This window comes from Nyctibius grandis, chromosome 4, assembly GCF_013368605.1.
Source record: "Nyctibius grandis isolate bNycGra1 chromosome 4, bNycGra1.pri, whole genome shotgun sequence".
NCBI classification, from domain to species: Eukaryota; Metazoa; Chordata; class Aves; order Nyctibiiformes; family Nyctibiidae; genus Nyctibius; species Nyctibius grandis.
Genome location: NC_090661.1, coordinates 86,967,356 through 86,986,880, shown reverse-complemented (window position 1 = coordinate 86,986,880; position 19,525 = coordinate 86,967,356). Strand labels below are relative to the sequence as shown.

The window sequence follows — 19,525 nt, the reverse complement described above, 5'->3', positions numbered from 1 at the left end:
TAAATATCAGACTATAATTCTCCATGTAAATCTCGCTCAGGGTCTCAGTTCCTTGGTCAGAGTGTCCTACCAGATCCTGCAATGTCCAAATGAACCATTCTGATACCCTGCATTCACTGATAAACTCCCTAAATCCATGGGCTAGATGTGTAAATGTAATACAGTATCTAATACTGTTAAGAAACAACCTCGTTTATTTAGAACAGTCTAGCTGGAGCTGAGTCACCCTGGTGAAGCTTGATTAGCGTGCAGCATAACAGAGATCATGACCTTCCAGGGAAACTCTCTATCGATTGTGTACTTACATTTGCACTTGGTTCTGACAGAAATCCCTCCCTTACCGTAAGTCATGAGGAAATTGTTCAGTGTTGCTGTTGGCATAACTTCTGGTGGTCTTGACGACTAAAAAAACTGATCCAGCTCTTACTAGAAAGCACATCTACTGAGAGTATTATCAGCAGCTCTGCTTTTGCCTGAGGTATTGGTCAGTAATGCTGCTCAGCAGCTTGGAACTACAGTGCCACTGGCATGTATCCCAGGAAGCATGCCAGCTTCTGATGGATACTGACCACAGGAAAATGAGACTCCCAGAAGAAATAGTGACTTGCTCACTCCCCAGAAGAAACAAACAGGGACTAGTTCTTGACGTTTTCACACAGATCCATAGAAGCATCTGGTATTTTCAGTGGACACTGGAGCGGGTGAGCTTGCTACTACATGAAGACAAACAGATGCATTTATATTTGCACTAGAAGTTTAAAATTGTCCCTTGGACATGGCTGTAAATGTTTCAGCTCACTGATACAAAAGTATACAGTGGGTGAGCATTAAGAAAACTCCCTAAAAAGCAAAATAAATCAAAACAGATTTGTATTTGAAACAAACCTTACAATGGTATAACTTCTTCTAAGCACAGAATTAATAGTGTCTAGAAGCAGAACAGCTGCAGTATGGTATGTAAAAGCAAAAACAAAAATAGAAAACTAACCTTGATTGCAACTTATGCTAAAACCCTTATTATATAGACACAGCTTGAGTCACCTACAAGTTTGGAACCTCTTTTGTGAAGAGAGTGAGTCAACATTCTAATGCAATGAATTTAAATCACTTAGCAAACATTAAATATGCAATACATCTGTTACAGAAGTCAGTACTGTTTACTCATGGTGATACAGGTGCACGAAAATAGACCCAAAGACTTAAACACCAATCTACGTGCAAGAGGATGCATAAATAAGGTAAAAACCTTAACTAGGTCATGTCCAAATGGAACAAGAATCCTCATCTCCCAGAATCACCTAGCCCAGGAGGTCCCTCTCTCTCGGAAATTTCTTATGCCTAAGAAATAAATAAGCTGAACTATCCCCATCTGTCATGACAGGTAATGGTTGTCAGGGGAACAATCTGAAAAACAGAGCTTGACTTACAGTATCAGGTAAGACAGCCCTTATCTGCCATAGAGAAAGCGAAGACTCAGGCTTTCATTCAGGATGAAAAAAAAAACACAAAAAAGGAAACAAGATTTTCTCCCACTAGGCTCCCCAACCAGCACCATAGAGGTCCCTGCAACTTTCATTTAACCTAGAGCAATGAAATCTGAGTTGACTCCATGTTTCACTACTTTTGAGCATAAAAGAGCACATAGGTTGAAAAAATTATACAGGTTAAGCAATTGTAACAGGTTTCCAAGCATTCTGTTAATCACTTCCTTGTCATAAGCACATGTGGAGCATATACCGCACACAGCATCCACCTATTACAGTAATGCCAGAGTAGCTCTATCGAGGTTATGATTCCTTCCTTGCTCAGATTTCACGTTGTGATGGTTGCTATGATTGCAGCTACTGAACAGCAAATACAGCTTTTGTACTTCATGGGAGGGAAAATAAAACTATTTTTTTAGATAATGGATCCATTAGGCACATGAGTAATCATGGTTTTGTTCCTGCAAGGAGCTCCCACTCATTTGATACAACCCCATGGAAACGTGCTTGTCTCTTCACATCTCTGCTGTCCCCAGGCACAGGATTTGGTACACAGGTCAGCGAGAAGCTCACTCACTAATAGCATACTAAAGTAGCATTTTGCTTTGGTTCTCCTGAGCAAACAACAGGCTTACGCCAAGTAAGTAAGGTTCTCATTCACATCTAAGGACCAAAGCTAAAGGTGATGCTTTCTAAAGAAGATCAAGGGTCTATCCAGATACTTCCACGTATCAGTGTCAAACCTTCTGCTCCTCTATGGCATTCCTTTCCTCCCTGACTGAAAGTACCTTCATTTCTTCAATAATGGTGCTTTGGATGTTTCTCTCCCTATTTTCCTTCTCCCATTCTGTTTCAAATATATTTACTTTACCCTGAATGGATAGGAGCAGTTTCTAATTTAATTTTCCACTAATGCCAAAAGGGCTAAAGATTTCATTCATAACACAATTTGCATTTATCTGTGCTACCGTTTCCAGCTCTCCCCCACCCATCCTGTTAATGCCTTCCAAGTTTTCACACAAGTACAACCAGACTTCTAATGATGGCTCTTTCCCAAATCGCAGCCTCGATTCAGAGCTGCCCACATCACTGCTACTGCCAGCTGTCTGGAACTTCGGGGCTAGTTTGTCAGTTTGTATAAAGTCCCAGACCTGTGAGGCTGTGGCAACTAGAAGGTATTTGCTATATTTCAAGATTCGCTAATCATTTTACAGAATCAGTCCATAGCAGAGCCAACATAAATTGTGGCTAGGTATGTCAAGCTTTGATCATAAATATGAATAACCATCCTCAGTAGTTCTATTAAATTTACTGAAACTTTTGCAATATGGGTGCAGATTTTTTTCTCCCATCAAATGATATAGAATAAAATACGTGTTTCGAGACACTTGCCAGTCACTTGTGTTGCTGGCTGCCAAAAAAATAATCTTTGCAAGTTTTCTTATTGTCTTCATTTGAGTTCATAGTTCATAGCAGCTACCCACTTAACAGCAAATCTGCCCACATTTCATACAGTCAAAGAAACCGGCAGGAATTAGTACGAGCATCTCATCCACCTGTTTAAGCTTCCTTGAAAACTCCTTGTTTGACGAGACAGTGCAGATAGTTAGAATCACTTTATAGCTCAAGAGAAAATGTGCTAATTCAAATCAATGTAAATTCTGCACTGGCAAAGATGTGGGAAGAGGTCCAGGAAAGATCTCACTCTTGTCATTCCTCATTAGGAGATAGTCCCTTAGAAGGGCTGAGTTTCTGGAATCCCCACTAATCTGGAATCCCCACTAATGCCATTGCGTAAGCGGTTGATGGCAGGGTCACACCCAGGGTACCACAGAAGCACCGCCCAGTCGGCTGGTCCCATTGGCACACTGGTTTGCAATAACTCTCACCTAATCAGAAGGTGTAGCTCTGTACGGCCAAGACTGTAACTGCACCCTTAGGCACCTACACTGGCACTGAGTCAAACAAATTCATCCAGAGCCGCCTAAAGTTATACAACTGTTTACATACTTTATGAAAGCATTTTATCTTCTTTTATGAGACATTATCTGCTTGTCTGTGACAATTTATATGCTTCACTCCCAGTGCATTTCTAAATCACCTGGGATGAAGAGCGTAAGCGGAAAGGCCTACTTTCATTTACAGCTTAGGCAACCACTTTTAGGAACTGAAGTCCAGAGAAAAGATTATATTCTCTAAGTATGTCTTAATTTACCAGGTTTTTCAGCAAGAACTCATGATAGAGGCAGGTAAGACTCTGGATTAATTTAGGAAACTGATCCGAAAAACTGAGACAGTGACATGGTTAGCACAAGCAATGCACAGGACTGCTGTTTCCAAACACCACTGTCAAGACACGAGGCGATGGGTAAATTTCTCTTTTTTTACCTTAGAGCAGTGCTGGTTATCATGGGCTCTCGAGAAGAGCTCTCGGAGAGGTCTGACAGCCATCCCTCTGTTTTAAGCCATGCACACATGCCCAGCCGAGGGGAGCAGCCTGGGTGGACTTGCTGGGTCACTGGTGCCCCAGGGGCCTGTTTGGAGAGCAGGGCAGACTAGAGTTGGCCCTGGAGGAGGCAGCCAGGCCTCGGACCCTTAGCATGGAGGTGCCAGCGCTCTGACCCACGCCCTCCCCGGGGAGGCGTCAGGCAGCCCCGCTTGCCCCCGGCCCCTCGCTGCCTCCCCACACACGGCAGCCTTGCCTCTGCGTGAGCTGCGCCGTGTTTACCCTCCCACTTCCTTGTTCTACTCCAGCGCGAGGGCCATAAACCACCCAGCTGGCACGGCCGAGCTCTTGGCGGCACCGGCAGGAGGAAGAGGAGGGAGAAGGATGGCAGCCAGCCCCCTGCTCCATGCCGGGAGGGCACCCTGGGTGCCGCCGTGGTGGTTGGGAGCGCAGCCCTTCCCCTAGGGCTGGTGCTGCTGCCCGCGGTAGGTCTCTCATGCCCACTGGCCACGCTCATGCCAGGGTCCAGGGGCGCACCAGAGGGGAACAGGACCTACTTCCCCTTCTTCTCGGACTTCAGGGGCCGCAATGTGACGGCCCTGCGCATTGGTGAGTCGTCTGCCCTGGCCTCCATCTTCCTGCTGGCCTTGGCGGGAAACGTCTGGGGCATCTGCCTGCTGGTGCCGCGGCGGCGGCACCGGCTGTGCGCCGCCAACTGCCTCGTCCTCAACCTCTTCTGCGCCGATCTGCTCTTCATCACCGCCATCCCCTTCATAGCCGTCGTGCGCTGGACCGAGTCCTGGGTGCTGGGCGACGTCGTCTGCCACATGCTCTTCTACGTGGTGAGCCTCAGCGGCACCGTCGTCATCCTCTCCCTCTCGGCCGTCAGCCTGGAGCGCGTCGTCAGCATCGCCCGGCTGCGCCACGCCGCCTTCCGCCGCCGCAAGGCGCTGGCCGCCGCCCTCCTCCTCATCTGGGGCTTCGCCGCCCTCGCCACCCTCCCGCTCTGCTGCTTCTTCACCGTGGTGCGGCTGGCCGCCGCCGCCGGCGAGGTGAGGGCGAACGCCGGGGTGGGCCCGCAGGGCGGCCGCCCCCGCGGGAGCAGGGCGCTGGGCGGCCGGGGCCGGGGCGGTGGGCGCCGGGGGAGAGCGGGCGCCGGGCGGCGGCAGGAGTGAGGTGGGCGACGCGGGAGCAAGGCCGGACGCAGGGGGAGGCTCGTCCGCCTCTGTCGCCGAGGGGAGACTACTGCCGGGGAGCGGGCAGCGCTCACTGCTCCGGGCAGGTGCCGGGGCTGAACCCGCAGGAGCGACCGCAGCTTCCCCGGCAGGGCAGCCCCAGACACCGCGCCCGCTGCCGCCGTCCCGGCCCGTTCCGCTCTGCCGGCGGGCCCTCGCATTAGAGTTGAAACGCGCATCGGCTGGGATTTTTTTGCGTTTCTCAGTGCGACTCGGAAACCCCCTTTTCATCCCTTCCCCCTTAGCGAGGGACCAGCGTCCTGGGAGAGCTGCCCAGCACATGCTGCAGCGTCTGGACCGAATGGCCGTGCACAGATTTTTCTGCCTAGTATTTTGGAATGCGTACAAAAGTACACATAACATGACACTCAAGAACATGATTAAGTTTAAGGTCTGTAAGTTTCAATTTTAAAGTTGCTGTTAGCATTTGATATTAAATTTATGGTAATATTTAGACTGTGGACAACACACCTATCTATAATTGTATGGGCTTTTAAAACCATGAAGTAATGCATTAATTGACTGCTCTGTTTGAATAGAAAGTTTTCTCAGCCTCGGTTTAGTCCGCAGCCGTTTCCTCCATAGGCAGAGAGGGAGATAAGGACAACTTAGTAGTAAAAATAACAGTGCAGTGTTAATTTTCTTCTTTATTCTTTGTAAACAGGAGATTCAGATTTGCACCTTGGTTTGGCCCAGCATTGCAGGAGAAATAGTTTGGGATGTGACCTTTGCCGTTGTTTTCTTTGTAATACCAGGATTAGTCATTGTCATCAGTTATTCCAAAATCTTACAGGTATGTTTTTCCTTTAAATTTTGTTGTAGCATAAAGGGAAGTAAACAGTAACTCACTAGGCATCAACATGCAGTCACTGAAGACAAATACACCTAAAGGGAATAGACATCATTTGCTCAGTAAATGGTACGTATGTGATATAAAATGAGGCACTTCAACCTACACATAACAGCCTATACGTTTCAACTAAGAACATGCTTGAACAGCACATTACCAGAAGCCCAACACAAAGTTTGTCTTCATTTATATACAGTATTTAATACACTTCTCCATTTATGTGCTGTTTCTATTTAAAGACTGTCAATATCCTAATGCTAAAAGAGTCAAGCATTTGAAATAACTAAAAACTACATTTTGCTTTCCTTGAGCCTAAATTCCAGAGTCACAAGGGATTTGTAAGAGAGCACAGAGAGGCAGGACTAGAAAAAATCATCCCCTTTTAGATCTACTGATTTTCTGCGTGTATTTTTAGCACACAGATCTTGTTAGATTTCACTTATTGCTCCACAATTTCAAACTTTGCAAACAAAAACTAGAAATTAAACACTCTGCTTCCACTTTCTTTCTGAGTGGATGTCGTTTAACTGCTGAAATATAGGCCAAGACACCAGTCACCACAGCGTTTTAATCAATATTCTAGCAAGCATGATATTAGTTACCTAAATTCCTTCTAAAACATCTGATTTCCTACCCTCTCCTCTTCCAAAAAGAGTGAGATAGAGCTAGAAAACTTCAAACTAGGTGCTGCAATGCCTAGTTTTTAGCAACTGCCCCCAAAAGATTCTTGATTCCTGTGTTAGATAATTAAATTTCTTATACTATATATAAGGAACATTATAGGTTTTGGAAAGGAACCTCAAAATACACAGATGACTGAGCAGGGAATGAACTGATGAAATGCTGAGCACCAAGGGGCTGTGGGTCTATTCACCAGAGCTGCATGTAGATGTTTCTGTAAACCTAGGACCTAGAATCTGGGCTCTACATGTACTTGCCTATTGATCAAGCTTATCTCGTAGTCAAAATCATCAGCTCTTAGTTTCTGTACACTCTATAAGCTCATTATAGCCTTGAGGTAAATGCATTTGGTAGACCTCTTCTTGTGAAGTAAACTTTTCTAGTCACTTGCCTCTTGCAACCTCATATTTGCTGTAGGCAAAGAACATACAGTAACTGAGTGGGGAGTCCGAGCCCTTTGAAAGAACTGCAAAAAACTGCAGGCCAAGGAATGACACAGCCCTTGGTCAGAGACCAGGACAGGAATGTTGTTCCTCTTGTCCTTGCAGACTCCAGCTTTCAACAAGTAAATTTAGCAAACAAAATGGCATGTAGGGAGCTGGAAGACCAAAAAAGTGTTTGGAATACTGGATTACAAGACCGCCTCATGCTGCCATGCTCACGTTTCTTTTCCAACTTGGTAACACAGATGCTAAGATGTGTTACTGTTTCTCCTGAACTGAAAAAGGAACAAGGCCCATAGCAGGATCCCATCTGTTATAACTGAATCTTCTCTCTCACACAGCTCTCCAGGAAGCAACCAGAACTCAGCTGCAGAATGTCTTAATCCCTGAGTCATTCCCAAGAACAGATTCACTCTCACTTCGTGAGAACACTCCATGATGCCAGTGCACACAGAGTACAATGCTCAGTGTTGCTGGAAGCAGTTCAAAGCATTCATGTATTCAAATAACACAGCATCTGTGATGATGATGATTCACTACAGATATAAGACCTCAAATTTGTTAACAAGTATACTCTACAAATGCTTACTTTACAATTTAATCTGAAACTGAGTCTTATTTTTACATAACGCTCCCCAGAACCCTGGCAAAAATGACAAATTAGAAGCCATGATTTGTAATTAAGTTATTTGGTTTTGCACCATTCCCCCTCTCAGGCAAGACTTAGATGAGAGGCTAGAACTAATAGAGACGTTCATGTTCTGGAAGTTACGTACTTGTATATATGTGACTTCTAAGTTCCTGGCTCTCAGAGTGTGGTGCAGATGCCCAGGATAGATATGTAGATTCCTTATACTAGGCAGACCAAAAAGGGATCCAAAACATATCACTGCCACCCCATTTCAATTGAGCACTTCCTGAAGATGCAGTTGCATCTTATTTACTGCAGTCCTGGTGATTCTTGCAGCTAGTGAGAGTGTCCCCTTCTCAGGCTCAGCAGCTGCTGAGAAGCCCATTTTTGGATCATGGGTTTTGATTTATACTCCTATATTCTGTTGAAATCTTTGGTACATGTCTAGGTTCTTAATGAATATTTATTTTAGGCCATCAATCTCTGTGATAAATTCAGAAAACTGCAGAAAGAATGACAAATTACTCAATATATATATAACCATTTCCATCCTTACCTGAATCAGGAAGCTATTAAGTATTACTAGTATTAGCATTATTCTTCCTATAGTTATTGCTAAAGGGAAATGTCACACATAAAAGTAGCAGGAAGGGTCTTACACCTTTTGACTTTCCTGCTTAGATGCCAAATTGATGCAGGCTTTTGAAAATAGCCTTTCTTTACCCATGCAGGGGGTAAAATGGCATCTCAATTATTTAGCCTAAATGTTTGTTTGCTACATATTTCAATATTATTTTATTTGCGTCAGATATGTGAATGTAACAGTGAAGACAGGGGCGTTTTCTGCAAGCCAATGGGATTCAATGTTCTACCTAATGACAGATGATTTACACTCATGAATACTAGATTCCCAAACTACCCATAGTCTGGTTTATTATGTCAGACAGTACTTCTGCAAGACACAGGTTTTCATAGCGACAAAGCATCCCTAAGATTTCAGGTTAGTTCATAGAAAGCAATTCTGATTACTGACTGAAAAACTAAACGTTTACACAAACAATGTAAAATCCCATTCAAATTTAAAACGTACCATGATTTAGTTACTGTAATAAATTTATGCTCCTTCTAATACCTACCTTATAATATCAGCATGGCCATAAGAGAATTGGATTGTGTTCCTTCTTGTGCATCAACAGGATTGTTAACTACGTCCCAGTTTGCATTTGTGAAAAAAATCAATGGGTTTATTTAGGTAGAACAAATGAGGTCATAATTTGAAGTTAATGGGATTTCATGAATAATTAAGGCTCTGTTTTATACTGAAAAGTATTTATGGCTGGTAGAAAGCCATGAGGAGAACAACCAGCTCAACTAATATTGAGGTGAGTTTAGAACTGAGAGGAAAAACAAATGCTAGTAAAGTGAGAAGGTTTGAAATGGAACCATTGACAAAAAGTAAAAATGGAATTCTGCAATGCCTTTTTTGTAGTCACTTTTCAAAACATCATGTGGCAAGATTTACTTTTGCACTTGTAAAAATGTTAATAATTCTTCTAGGTTTCAATGAAAGTTACTTTCTTCTCTTTTACTGCAGATTACAAAAGCATCAAGAAGGAGTTTAAATGCTGGTTTAGCCTATTCAGAAAATCATCAGATTCGTGTTTCCCAGCAAGACTTCAAACTATTCCGAGCCCTCTTTGTGTTGATGATCTCTTTCTTCATCATGTGGAGCCCAATTATAATAATTATTCTTTTAATTTTAGTCCAGAACTACAAACAAGATTTAAATATTTTGCCATCAGTTTTCTTCTGGATAGCGTTATTCACTTTTGCCAACTCTGCTGTCAATCCTATTTTGTATAATGTTGCCCATTTCAGACGTAAATGTCAGGAAATTCTTCTCTGTTGTACAGGGAACCCTGTAAGGCCTGGGGCTGGTACAGAAACGACTGCAAGAAGAAGTAACCATGAACAACCAAATTTGTCTTTCATTACCAGATAATTATTTAAAGTCTGAACTGTGCCACACTTTGGATGTTAACGTCTGCACTATCCCAGGTTGAACAGGACACTGTGTTATAGTATTACATGCCAGAGAAGGAAAAAAAAAAGCTAAGTCTGTGTTTTTAATTCCTGAAGGTAAAGTTCTCTTGACTTCACTGCTTTGCCTCAGTAAGATTTGGACAATTTAATCCAATGGATTGAAATCTCCACTTACACTGAAATAAATAGGAATATGGCAGTGAACTCGGTGAATGTGAAATAGTTGAAATAAGTGTGAATTAATTTCTATGAGGGTACATTTGCAGTTGGCATAAATGTCATTAATGAAGTTACAGAGAATCTGTATAAATAGGGCACCCTATCCATTTTTACTCTATTTTCTACTGAGTAAGAGGGGTCAACTTTCTAGTGAAAATGTATATCCTCAGAAAATATCTGCTCTTTTGTTCAATCCCATTTTAAAAAGGCACTTGATGATACACTTAGATAACTGGCTGCCTGAATATAGGTTTGGGCAGACTAACCAATTTCGTGTAGGAAACAAGATGATAAACATGTACTATCACCAAGTGAATGACCAGTTTGGTCCCATCTCAAATTAAAAATATGGAAATAATGCCTGTTAATTTATAAATAAAGAATAAATAAATAAATGTTTACTTGTCCTGCGTAAACTAGTTCTTTTAAAAAGATGCATATTTTTAATGTCTTCAGTAGTCATATATTAAAGTTAATCAATGACATATAGGGTCACTGAAATTCCTTCCTCCTTTCTAAAATACTATTGGGAACAATTTCCAGTATTTTCTAGAAAAAAGATGACATTGTATTTGAAAAGAAGTTAAAAGTTTTAGAAAGCAAATACATGTATTTTAGTTTTTTTAATTAAAACTATTTTAGTCAGAAACTGAAACCACTAAAAAAAGAAAGATTAAATTCGAACTATTGCCATCTGTCACCAATTCAAAACAGTATGTTAAGATAACAGTTTACTAATAAAACCAATGTCTACATATGTACAGATGCGCATACAAACAATTTGGTCCCCTGTAATCCAAGTTTATTAAAATGTTTCATTGGTTTATTAACAAGGTGAGCTACACAGCTCAGATAAATATATTCAGAATCTAAATGAAGGTTTAAAAGGTTTTCAAGAGAACACCCAATCAATGTGTTAACTTTACATCCATGGTGCTGTTACATGGTTTCTTTCCATAGTTTTGGATCTCCTTAAGAGCAAAATCCTGAAACACACAAAAAACAAAATTTTGTTTTTCAACCACACTAGACAGAATTAAAATATACAAACTTTCACCAAATTTAAAATGCATAAATATCTAATTTCTTTACAATGCTCTTGAGTCCAGCAGTCTGTTACTTGTAACGATAATGCCAATATTATCCTCTGCAGTTTATAATTCCAAAGAATTTTCAACTCGGAACAAAACAGGAATTCATCCAATCTGTTGCAGCTGTCCTGAGCATTTTAATACTTTGGCAAACAAGGTACTGGATAGATCAGTGATGAAAGAGTTATTTATTTACTTTAACAAGCTTCGAATTATTTGCCTTTTAAAACTTAATTTAAGAATGTCTTTCAACAAAATAAGAATCTCCTGACCTCCAAAACGTCTAACGGCAATAGTAAATTAGCTAAAGGAATACACCACTCTCTAATTCACAATTTTTACTTCTAGTAAATGGTAACAGAAGATTCAACTTTCAGCTCCACTAACATGACATTGTATTTACAAGTAGTCCCACTGTGATATCCACACTCACATTGCATAACTTAAAGCAACTTGAGCTATTACTCTGAGTGACTAAGTGTATCATAGCCTGATCCGTATTTGGAAAGAACCTACCATCAGAAATGCAATGTAAGTTACAACCAAAAAACTCGTAATTTCCTAGGCTTCTCTTTTGCCTTGAAGAGGAGATATTTTAGATTTTGTTTTCTGTCAAGGTAAGTTTTGTACATCTATTAGTTTTTTGGGGGAACTTAATTTGAGAACAGTATTCATTTAAAAAGCTAATGAAAAATCTTTGGGAAAAAAATTAGCTTCAAGACATAGTCAGACTATGCACAATTAGAAACAGATACAAGCCTATTCTTGCAGCATCTATTAACGTCAGTCAGAATTTTACCACAATAATAACTGAATGCAGGTCAGTACAGACAATTGATGTGGCTTTTTTTGCTACTAATTCTGTAGCTCTTAATAGCAGAATTAAAACTAAAGTAGCAAGGCTTCCAATCCACACATAAGGAGTAAAGTGAATTTTGTAAGAGTTTCTGATATACACCTTTCAATAAATATTTTTTTCAATTTAGCTCACAATCATTCTCTCATTCCCAAATGTACTTGCTTTGCAGGAACTTTGGCTTAAAGATACTGGAGAATTCAGAATCAACTAACACTGTGGTAATTACAGGTCCTGATCATAGTAAGGGGAAAATGCAAATTGCTGGCTTTGAGTTTCATTTATACTTTGGTGCTGGGCTCATAAAAATAAACTCTGGCATAATCCTCAATAAAAAGCAGACAGCATTAAGGACCCAGGCTACTATTTTTCATTTACAAATGTTATGGAACTCACATAGTCTAATCAGACACTGCATTCAATACCTAACATCTGAATATAAATTAGGACAGCAGACAAAGAATACAGCATTTGGCGCAACTTGGTAGATTTGATGTTTCTATAACCAACTGGAGGCAGCATGATTAACTTTTAAATTAAGGTTAGGAAACCAAAGAATATTTAAGGCTGAACTTTCAAAAGACATTCTGAGCTTTTATTTTTAAATTACACTATTGGCTCTATATTCTGTGAAAAAAAACCCCAACATTCTATTATATAGAAGTTTGAGATATTTGAAAAAGTTATATCACAAATTATGAATAAATTAATATATTCAATTTTTCTTTTTTGTTTATACTTTCTTGCAAAGATTGACAATATATTTGTTGCCTTGCAAGCCTCATATAGTGTAGAAATAATAGAAACACAGATTCCACCATGCTGAATCAGACCAGTACTTGGACTAGCCCAATATCCTGATTTTACAGTGGGATAGTACTTTCTCTGGGTTTGACAGAAATGCGAGGAACCACCATAACACACACCTCTCGAAGTCACAGCACAACAGCTGTATATCTAGACTTTATCTTAGATTTAATACAAAAACACCCCTAATCATCTTATTATTTTGTTCTCTCATCTTCAGAAATTTTTATTCTTGCTGTATTTCATTTGAAGAGCAGTGAATGCAGCATTCAAAACAAGAAAGTATCATCAATTTATATAATGACATTGTTTCTTTTCTATCCTACCCTTTATGCAATCGTACACATTGACATTGTTTCTTTTCTACCCTTTATGCAATCATACACATCACTCACAAAAGCAAATTTCATTTGCATTTATGACGTCTCTTAGTCTTGACTGCCTTAAATCTCGACGTCTTTTATGTTGTCTCCAAATTCTCATTCGAGACAAAATTTTTATTTTCATTGTTGTCAGGCCCTTTTTCCAGGTCACTAATCAGTATTCTAAACACCACCCACCTCAGCAGATCTTTCAGGCACCCTCTTATCAGCATTACCTACTTTACAACATGGCAATATATTACTCTCTGTTTATAGATCAGATGAACAGAATAGAGACACAAAAGCTGACTGTGCTCATCTATTCTGACTTTCTTTATAATACACAAAAGTTCCTTCAGTCAATCCCAGTTTATTCTAATATGTCATTTAGAAAAGCCTTTAATCTTGATTTACAGATTTCAGTGATGAAGAACATACAACAGCTCTTGGTAAACTGTTCCAAAGGTTAATGACCTTTGGAGTTAAACAAATGGCTATTTATTTCTGCTCTGAATATGTCCAGTTTAAAGTTCCATCCATTTTAATTTATTATTCCTATGTTTGCAAGTCCTTTATTATCCAATTCCTGTTGCTTGTGTGGGCAAGCACAGACTTTGCTCAGGTCAGCCTTTAACCTCTTTCTGATGAAAAAAAGATCAGGGTCTTTGAAGCACTCACTAGAGCACACATTTTACAAACTTCCAATAATTTTCTCTGCTCTTCTCTGAAACTTCTAATTTACCCTCGGTACCCTTTCCAGCTATTGTTATCATCAAACATGACATAGCAAGCAGACCTATGCCAAGCACAACAGTCTCATATGAGTCTGTAAATGCATTTTTTGCATCATTGGTTTATGCCTCCAAGAATCACGTTAACTCTTTTGGCCACAGCATTATTTTGGGAGTTCACATTCAGCTGATTCACCAGTCAAGTCTTCTGTATATATGATGTCTTCCAGAACACAAGGGTGGGGTAATGATGGGTATGCCACTATTTTATTTGTCCTAAATATTCTGATCTGTCTTCTTCATTCTTTACTATTCCCCACTCTGGGTGTAATCTTTATCAGTAAATATATTACATTTTCTCTAGATCATTGATTTAAGTAGCATAAATTACCACTTGGCCTTTTCTAATATACTTGAGCACAAGTGAGCTAATCTGTATCCTTCCCTGTGTTGCGAGCTCATCCTGACTATATGACTCAAGATAGGGTCATACTTCCAGTACGAGGGATATGTCCCTCTTCCTCAACCCTTTGTGAAATGGTTGGCATAACAACCTGCTATAAGGAAGACTTCTGATTTTCCTTAAAGCCTTTTATGAAGAATTTTTCAAAGAAGTTTTTGAAAATACATTCTATTCCCTTCAACAACTATTTTGTTGAGAAAGGCAAGAGTTCTGATTAAAGAGACACAATTGCTCTTTACAGCAACTATGAAGTTTATCCTTATTATGTTTACTCATACTACATTGATTTAATTGTTTTATAACTTCGTCTAATTATTGTTTCAGCTGATGTGATATGCCGCTTAAAAAGCTATACACCTTAGCTTTCCTTCAGATAAGGGATGTAAAATTTGAAAATAACTTACGACAAGCTCCAGTTTTCCAAAGACAATGTTACAGCCACTAAGTAAAAGACTTCAGGCATTTGCTATTTAATGAGCAAGAGACTCCCAGTGCTTTAGTCATTAAACCCTGAAATAAAATTCTTCAGAAAAAAAATGTCCTTACCATTATGAACGATAACTCTGTATTTTCTGTCCAAGCAGAGGTCTATCTGCCTTTGTCTGACAATTTTCTGTGCCTCTGGAGGCATCCCCTTGGGGTCCCGGGAGAACACAAAGGAATAGCTATCAGCACAAGTGCCATCTTCATTTAGTTGGCGACAGGAGTAATGAAGAGCATACGTATCATAATCTGTGTCCACTACCCAGTGATCGTCATCTGGAAGAAACCATAGCAAAGAAAGGACACAACTAAAATTTACTAAATCTAAAGAGATTGCTGCCATAACTGTAAAGAAAATAATATGATGAAGATTGGTATAAATGATAACAGATTAGCTCTTAGTTTATTCCTGTGTCCAGTATTTAATTCCATGTTTGGGGGGGGGGATGTGTTAAAAATAAAATAAGCACATTTATCAGGGACAGTGATGGAGAGAAGAGGAAATGATTTGCACCACTGCTTCTTCTGTAACATGGGCACAGAACAAGAGCAGTGTGAAGTGCTAATAAATGCCTTGTAAATCCATGCCTGAACCTCATTGTAAAATGTGGCAACGAACACAAGAAAAAAACGTGTATTACAGTAGCTACCATGAAGTACAAAGAAAGTTCTCTTATTTTAACCAAAAGAGGTTAAAATAATTCAGACAGAAAATAGTTAAAAAAATAAATAGAGAAGCTAAATGTGCTCTTGGTCATGCTAGTCATACTCCAGATTGCTCAAAACCATAACTATTTTCCTACCAGGGATGTTACTTAAATTGTATTTTTAAGGAAGAAGATTGTGATGCAGTTGCCATGTGCATTAGAAGTGTATTTGCTACAAGCTCTATCATAAACCCTCTTCTCAAAACACAGTTACAATTCCAGAGAATTCTTAACTATTTAGCTAGGTAATCTGATAAATACCTGGTCACACAGATAGCCTGTGCTAACAGAAGTCAGCCTAGGTGTTTGCAGTAAAAAGTGTCATCTCTGCACCTTCCTCTCCTGAGGCAAAAGATTCTCCTTTGCATTATATCTGTGCTGGTAAAGGCAACACTGTTATCTTATTCTCCTCATCTCTCCTGTGGGTGGGGACCACAGTTTTTAGAAAGGTAGAGTCTGGGGTCAGCCAGCAATCTGAAGTATCCATGAAAACATGATTCAGCAGCATGCTGTGAGGAGATTCAGCAACAATTCAAGAGCAATTGGTATCCAAAGTATTCTTTGTAACAGTGTTTTTGGAGAGAATGGACCTCCAACCACTTCCAAATTCCACCTGCTTCTCTTGGAAACAATCCATGGAAATGTCATGAGCTACAAGTGTCTGAATCTCTACTTGGGTCAATAAACTAATTTTGCATAGGGTGTGACAGATGACAGGAAAATATGAATATATATATACTGGATCATAGTTGTTTCTTAAAACAGATAAATCTCTACATCTGCAGACACAAGACCAAGCAAAATAACAGTTGCAAAATCCTCTTCCCTGCTTGACCAAGTCTGATGCTAGGCTTTTCGTAGAGAATAGATGCATCTGGTAACTGAGTTCTGAACTAAAAGAAGATTTAAAATACTTCATCTGCCTTTCATTCCTTTCCAAACAGTGAATTAGATTATATTGTTGGGTAATAAACAAAAGAAATACAAAGCTATACAAAGGCCTGGTCTTCACTTGTTTAAGAAAGACAACTAGTTGTTCCATATAAAAAATAGTGATTACCTTGTTCACATAAGGCTTTGCTGTATGATAGTTATTATGCATTTCAAGTGTGTTTAAGAAATCCAACACTCCTTTTTTCTTCCCCAGCACGGACATACAACATAACTAGGCTCCCAAGTAGTTCTACATCTTCTATAGCTAAGTACTCACTTCCTTTCTGCAGAAAAGAGGCAACACCCCAGTACTTCATCTTGAACTTGGCAGGATCCTCTGTGTCAGTGAAAGAGCCAATCATGTCAGCACAGACATCCCAGTTACTGTAGCCAGAGAGAAAGGGAACATCACATTCAAACCTAACAGCACAGATTTGGTGTAGCTGTGTGACTAGCACAGGGACAGCCAGCAGGATTAGAGCACCAGTAAGCTAAGCAGAAGCTTAGTGAAATGGAACAAGAGGAAGGTTGCAAACAACTTACTTGAAGAGTCTGACTCTGCCCTTTGCAGTGGCACTCATTTGTCCATTCTCATCTACGGTGAACTGGGCTACCACATTGTCCTGCAGAAACAGCCCCTCAGGATCTTTTTTTGCCATGGCATACCAGGTGCCACTGTACTGCAAGGAAATAAGAAAGGCTGCGGTTAGACCTAGAAGTATGGAAAACATTACAAACAGACATTACAAACTACGAGAGGTGACAGAGGGGAGGACATGCAGATCTTTGACACGTGCCTCAAAGTTGTACCTAAGAAACAAATCTAGCTGTTCCAACTGCGTAAACCCACCAACACATCCTAGTGCAGCCAGGGTTTGTGAAAGAACTGACATTTTTTGGTATCTTATTTATATCTGCAATTCTCTAGTATTTAGAATACAAAATTTGGTAGGAAAAGGATAACAACTGGCAGATCTTGACAGATCTGTGTATAAATGCTTTTTCCTTGCAATGATGTCTGAAAACACCAGAGTATTATTTTTTCATAGAAACAACTAAGTCACTACACTCCTTTTGTTTAGAACACACAGTTTGAGACCAGCCTGCTAAACCTCAGTTGCTGCAGTATTCCTTTATCAGATACAACAGGATCCAGCATCTGTGGAGGTGTGGGCAACATCACACATTTCTGCTGTTTCTCAGTATTGCAGTCTGTGACTTTGAGTTAAAATGTGAACACACTGGTGCTACTGAATGCCAGATTTTGTAGCCTGGGAAGAGGAGCTAGGCAAGACATCACAGATCCAGGAGAGAAAAGATTTACCCTGGTCTTGTCGAAGTTCTCCTTGACTTTGAAGCTGCTTACTCGGCAGTCCCGCTCCGCCATACTGCTGCCCAGCAAGGCCAGTGCCAGCAGCAGAAGCCAGGGCAGAGCTCCCTCCATATGGGCCATCCCGTCCCTGCAGCAACAGCAAAAAGACAGAGAATAGCATCAGAAACAGGCTCAGTCACACAAGTGAGGAAGGGAGGAAGGCTGCCCTGACAGGTCCCCAGGGCATCGTGCAGCTTTCCCTGATGCATGCACAGGCAAGGCACCTGGTTGTCCCCGCCCCAACACAGCAGGGTCCCTTACAGACAGTGCTGATCCCTGTAGCCTCTTGAGAGCCCAAGCGTTAATGGCAGTGGTGGGGCGCCCAGACAGGGAATGCTTTATGTAGTCCTGGGGCTTTCGCAACCCCCTGAGGTACAAAGCCAGCGTTGGAGGAGGAGTAGGGAGGGGCAGGGTGATGCATGCTGCAGGCTGGGGCCCCTTCACAACAGCCTCTTGCATAACACCCATGGGCTCAGGTGGTCTTTGACCCTGACCTGTAGCCAAGCAGGAGCTAGGAGCAAATGCCTCTCTGGTTTTCCTAACCCAAAGGCAGAGCTCACATCTGGGGGAAGGAGTGTGCACATGTGTGGGGAGAACAAAGGAAAAGAGAGGCACCCCATCTTTGCATGGGGGAGAAAGCTTCCACCACCACCTCTGCAATTTTACACACTGCAGTCCAAAGTCCTTCTTACCCAATGTGCTCAACCCAGTTACAAGGTGCAGACTCCTTCCCAAATTCCTTTCCTCTCTTCCCCTGATAAACAGTGGCAAATATCATACTTGCAAGTTTCTGCTAATGTTTCTGAAAGCCAGAACCTGGTCAAGCCAGAACCTGGTCATGCCAGAACCTCTTCAGGTCCTCATGACTAGTTCCCTCTTGCTTCCCAAAGGCTGGCTTGGGTGCTAAACCATCTCATGATCAGCTCTCAGGGACAGGAACTGGGGCCTTGCAAATCTTCAGGAAGGCAAAAGAACACTTTTGTGTGGTACTGCAAAGGTGGCAGGACATATGTGTGGCCTGCAAATACCTGAGTGCATGTATGCACCACATCTGGCCCTTTTGACATCAATTTTGAACCAGAGCTTCCAGAATTTCTATTCTGTTTTTGGCAAACAGTTTTCAGTTATATAAACTATTATTGTTTTCTCCTGCTCAGGCAAGTTTTGCTGCCTCTCAGTCAATATTTGCTCTATAGTTTCAACATCTTTAGGAAGCATTAGAGAAAACCTGTTAATTATTTTCTAGATATGTAACCAGAGCAGGATAGGAATGATTGTTACCAAGAGTACTAATTCACATACTTTTTTCAGCTCCCAATTTTAAAAGAATAAAGGCAGAAGCTTGTTAGTTGAAAGGTCTGTGTTCATTACTTTAAGAATTTTATCAAAAATATAATTTAAATATGGAGATACCGATGTAGTATAAAAAAAATCCTTCAATAATAGTTGCTGTACAGAATTAAAACAATTTATGGCCTTTCCCAGAAATTTACATCAGCCTTCTATTCCATTCATATATTCATAAAAATATTAAACTTTTTACTGTTGCTGCCCTTCACAATTTTTTTCTTATGTAATGCAAACAGTGGCACAGTCTGTTTGATTTATCTGTTATTCTTTCTCTTCTGCTTTGTGTTGGAGCCTTTTTGCATATAGAGTATATTTTTGTTCACTTTCTCAAACAACAA

General features: G+C 40.7%; 2 protein-coding genes across 3 annotated transcripts; one reads left to right on the top strand and one right to left on the bottom strand.

Annotated features, from left to right (window-relative positions):
* Positions 1 to 3,801: 3,801 nt before the first annotated feature.
* Positions 3,802 to 9,772, top strand: FFAR4 (free fatty acid receptor 4). The gene is made up of 4 exons (XM_068397437.1): positions 3,802 to 3,852; positions 4,239 to 4,982; positions 5,830 to 5,958; positions 9,365 to 9,772. Exons 1-4 carry the CDS (start codon positions 3,802 to 3,804, stop codon positions 9,770 to 9,772), a joined length of 1,332 nt encoding a protein of 443 aa, XP_068253538.1.
* A 1,040-nt stretch (positions 9,773 to 10,812) lies between these two features.
* RBP4 (retinol binding protein 4) lies at positions 10,813 to 18,131 on the bottom strand. 2 transcript variants are annotated; one of them, XM_068399426.1, is made up of 6 exons: positions 18,099 to 18,131; positions 17,790 to 17,925; positions 17,009 to 17,145; positions 16,743 to 16,849; positions 14,889 to 15,101; positions 10,813 to 11,018 (listed from the first exon to the last, which is right to left on the bottom strand). In XM_068399426.1, exons 2-6 carry the CDS (start codon positions 17,916 to 17,918, stop codon positions 11,005 to 11,007), a joined length of 600 nt encoding a protein of 199 aa, XP_068255527.1. In that variant the 5' UTR covers positions 17,919 to 17,925; positions 18,099 to 18,131; the 3' UTR covers positions 10,813 to 11,004. The 2 variants fall into 2 exon arrangements, with proteins under 2 accessions (XP_068255527.1, XP_068255528.1); XM_068399427.1 differs by having other exon boundaries at positions 18,062 to 18,117.
* Between the last annotated feature and the right edge of the window lie 1,394 nt (positions 18,132 to 19,525).

Excerpts from the sequence above, each read along its gene's own strand:
- FFAR4 (XM_068397437.1), top strand. The coding sequence starts at position 3,802 with ATGCACAGGACTGCTGTTTCCAAACACCACTGTCAAGACACGAGGCGA. Across the intron at positions 4,983-5,829 it reads TGGCCGCCGCCGCCGGCGAG|GAGATTCAGATTTGCACCTT; the intron begins GTGAGGGCGAAC and ends CTTTGTAAACAG. Across the intron at positions 5,959-9,364 it reads GTTATTCCAAAATCTTACAG|ATTACAAAAGCATCAAGAAG; the intron begins GTATGTTTTTCC and ends CTTTTACTGCAG.
- RBP4 (XM_068399426.1), bottom strand. The coding sequence starts at position 17,918 with ATGGCCCATATGGAGGGAGCTCTGCCCTGGCTTCTGCTGCTGGCACTG. Across the intron at positions 17,146-17,789 it reads AGAACTTCGACAAGACCAGG|TACAGTGGCACCTGGTATGC; the intron begins GTAAATCTTTTC and ends ATTTCCTTGCAG. Across the intron at positions 16,850-17,008 it reads GGCAGAGTCAGACTCTTCAA|TAACTGGGATGTCTGTGCTG; the intron begins GTAAGTTGTTTG and ends CTCTGGCTACAG.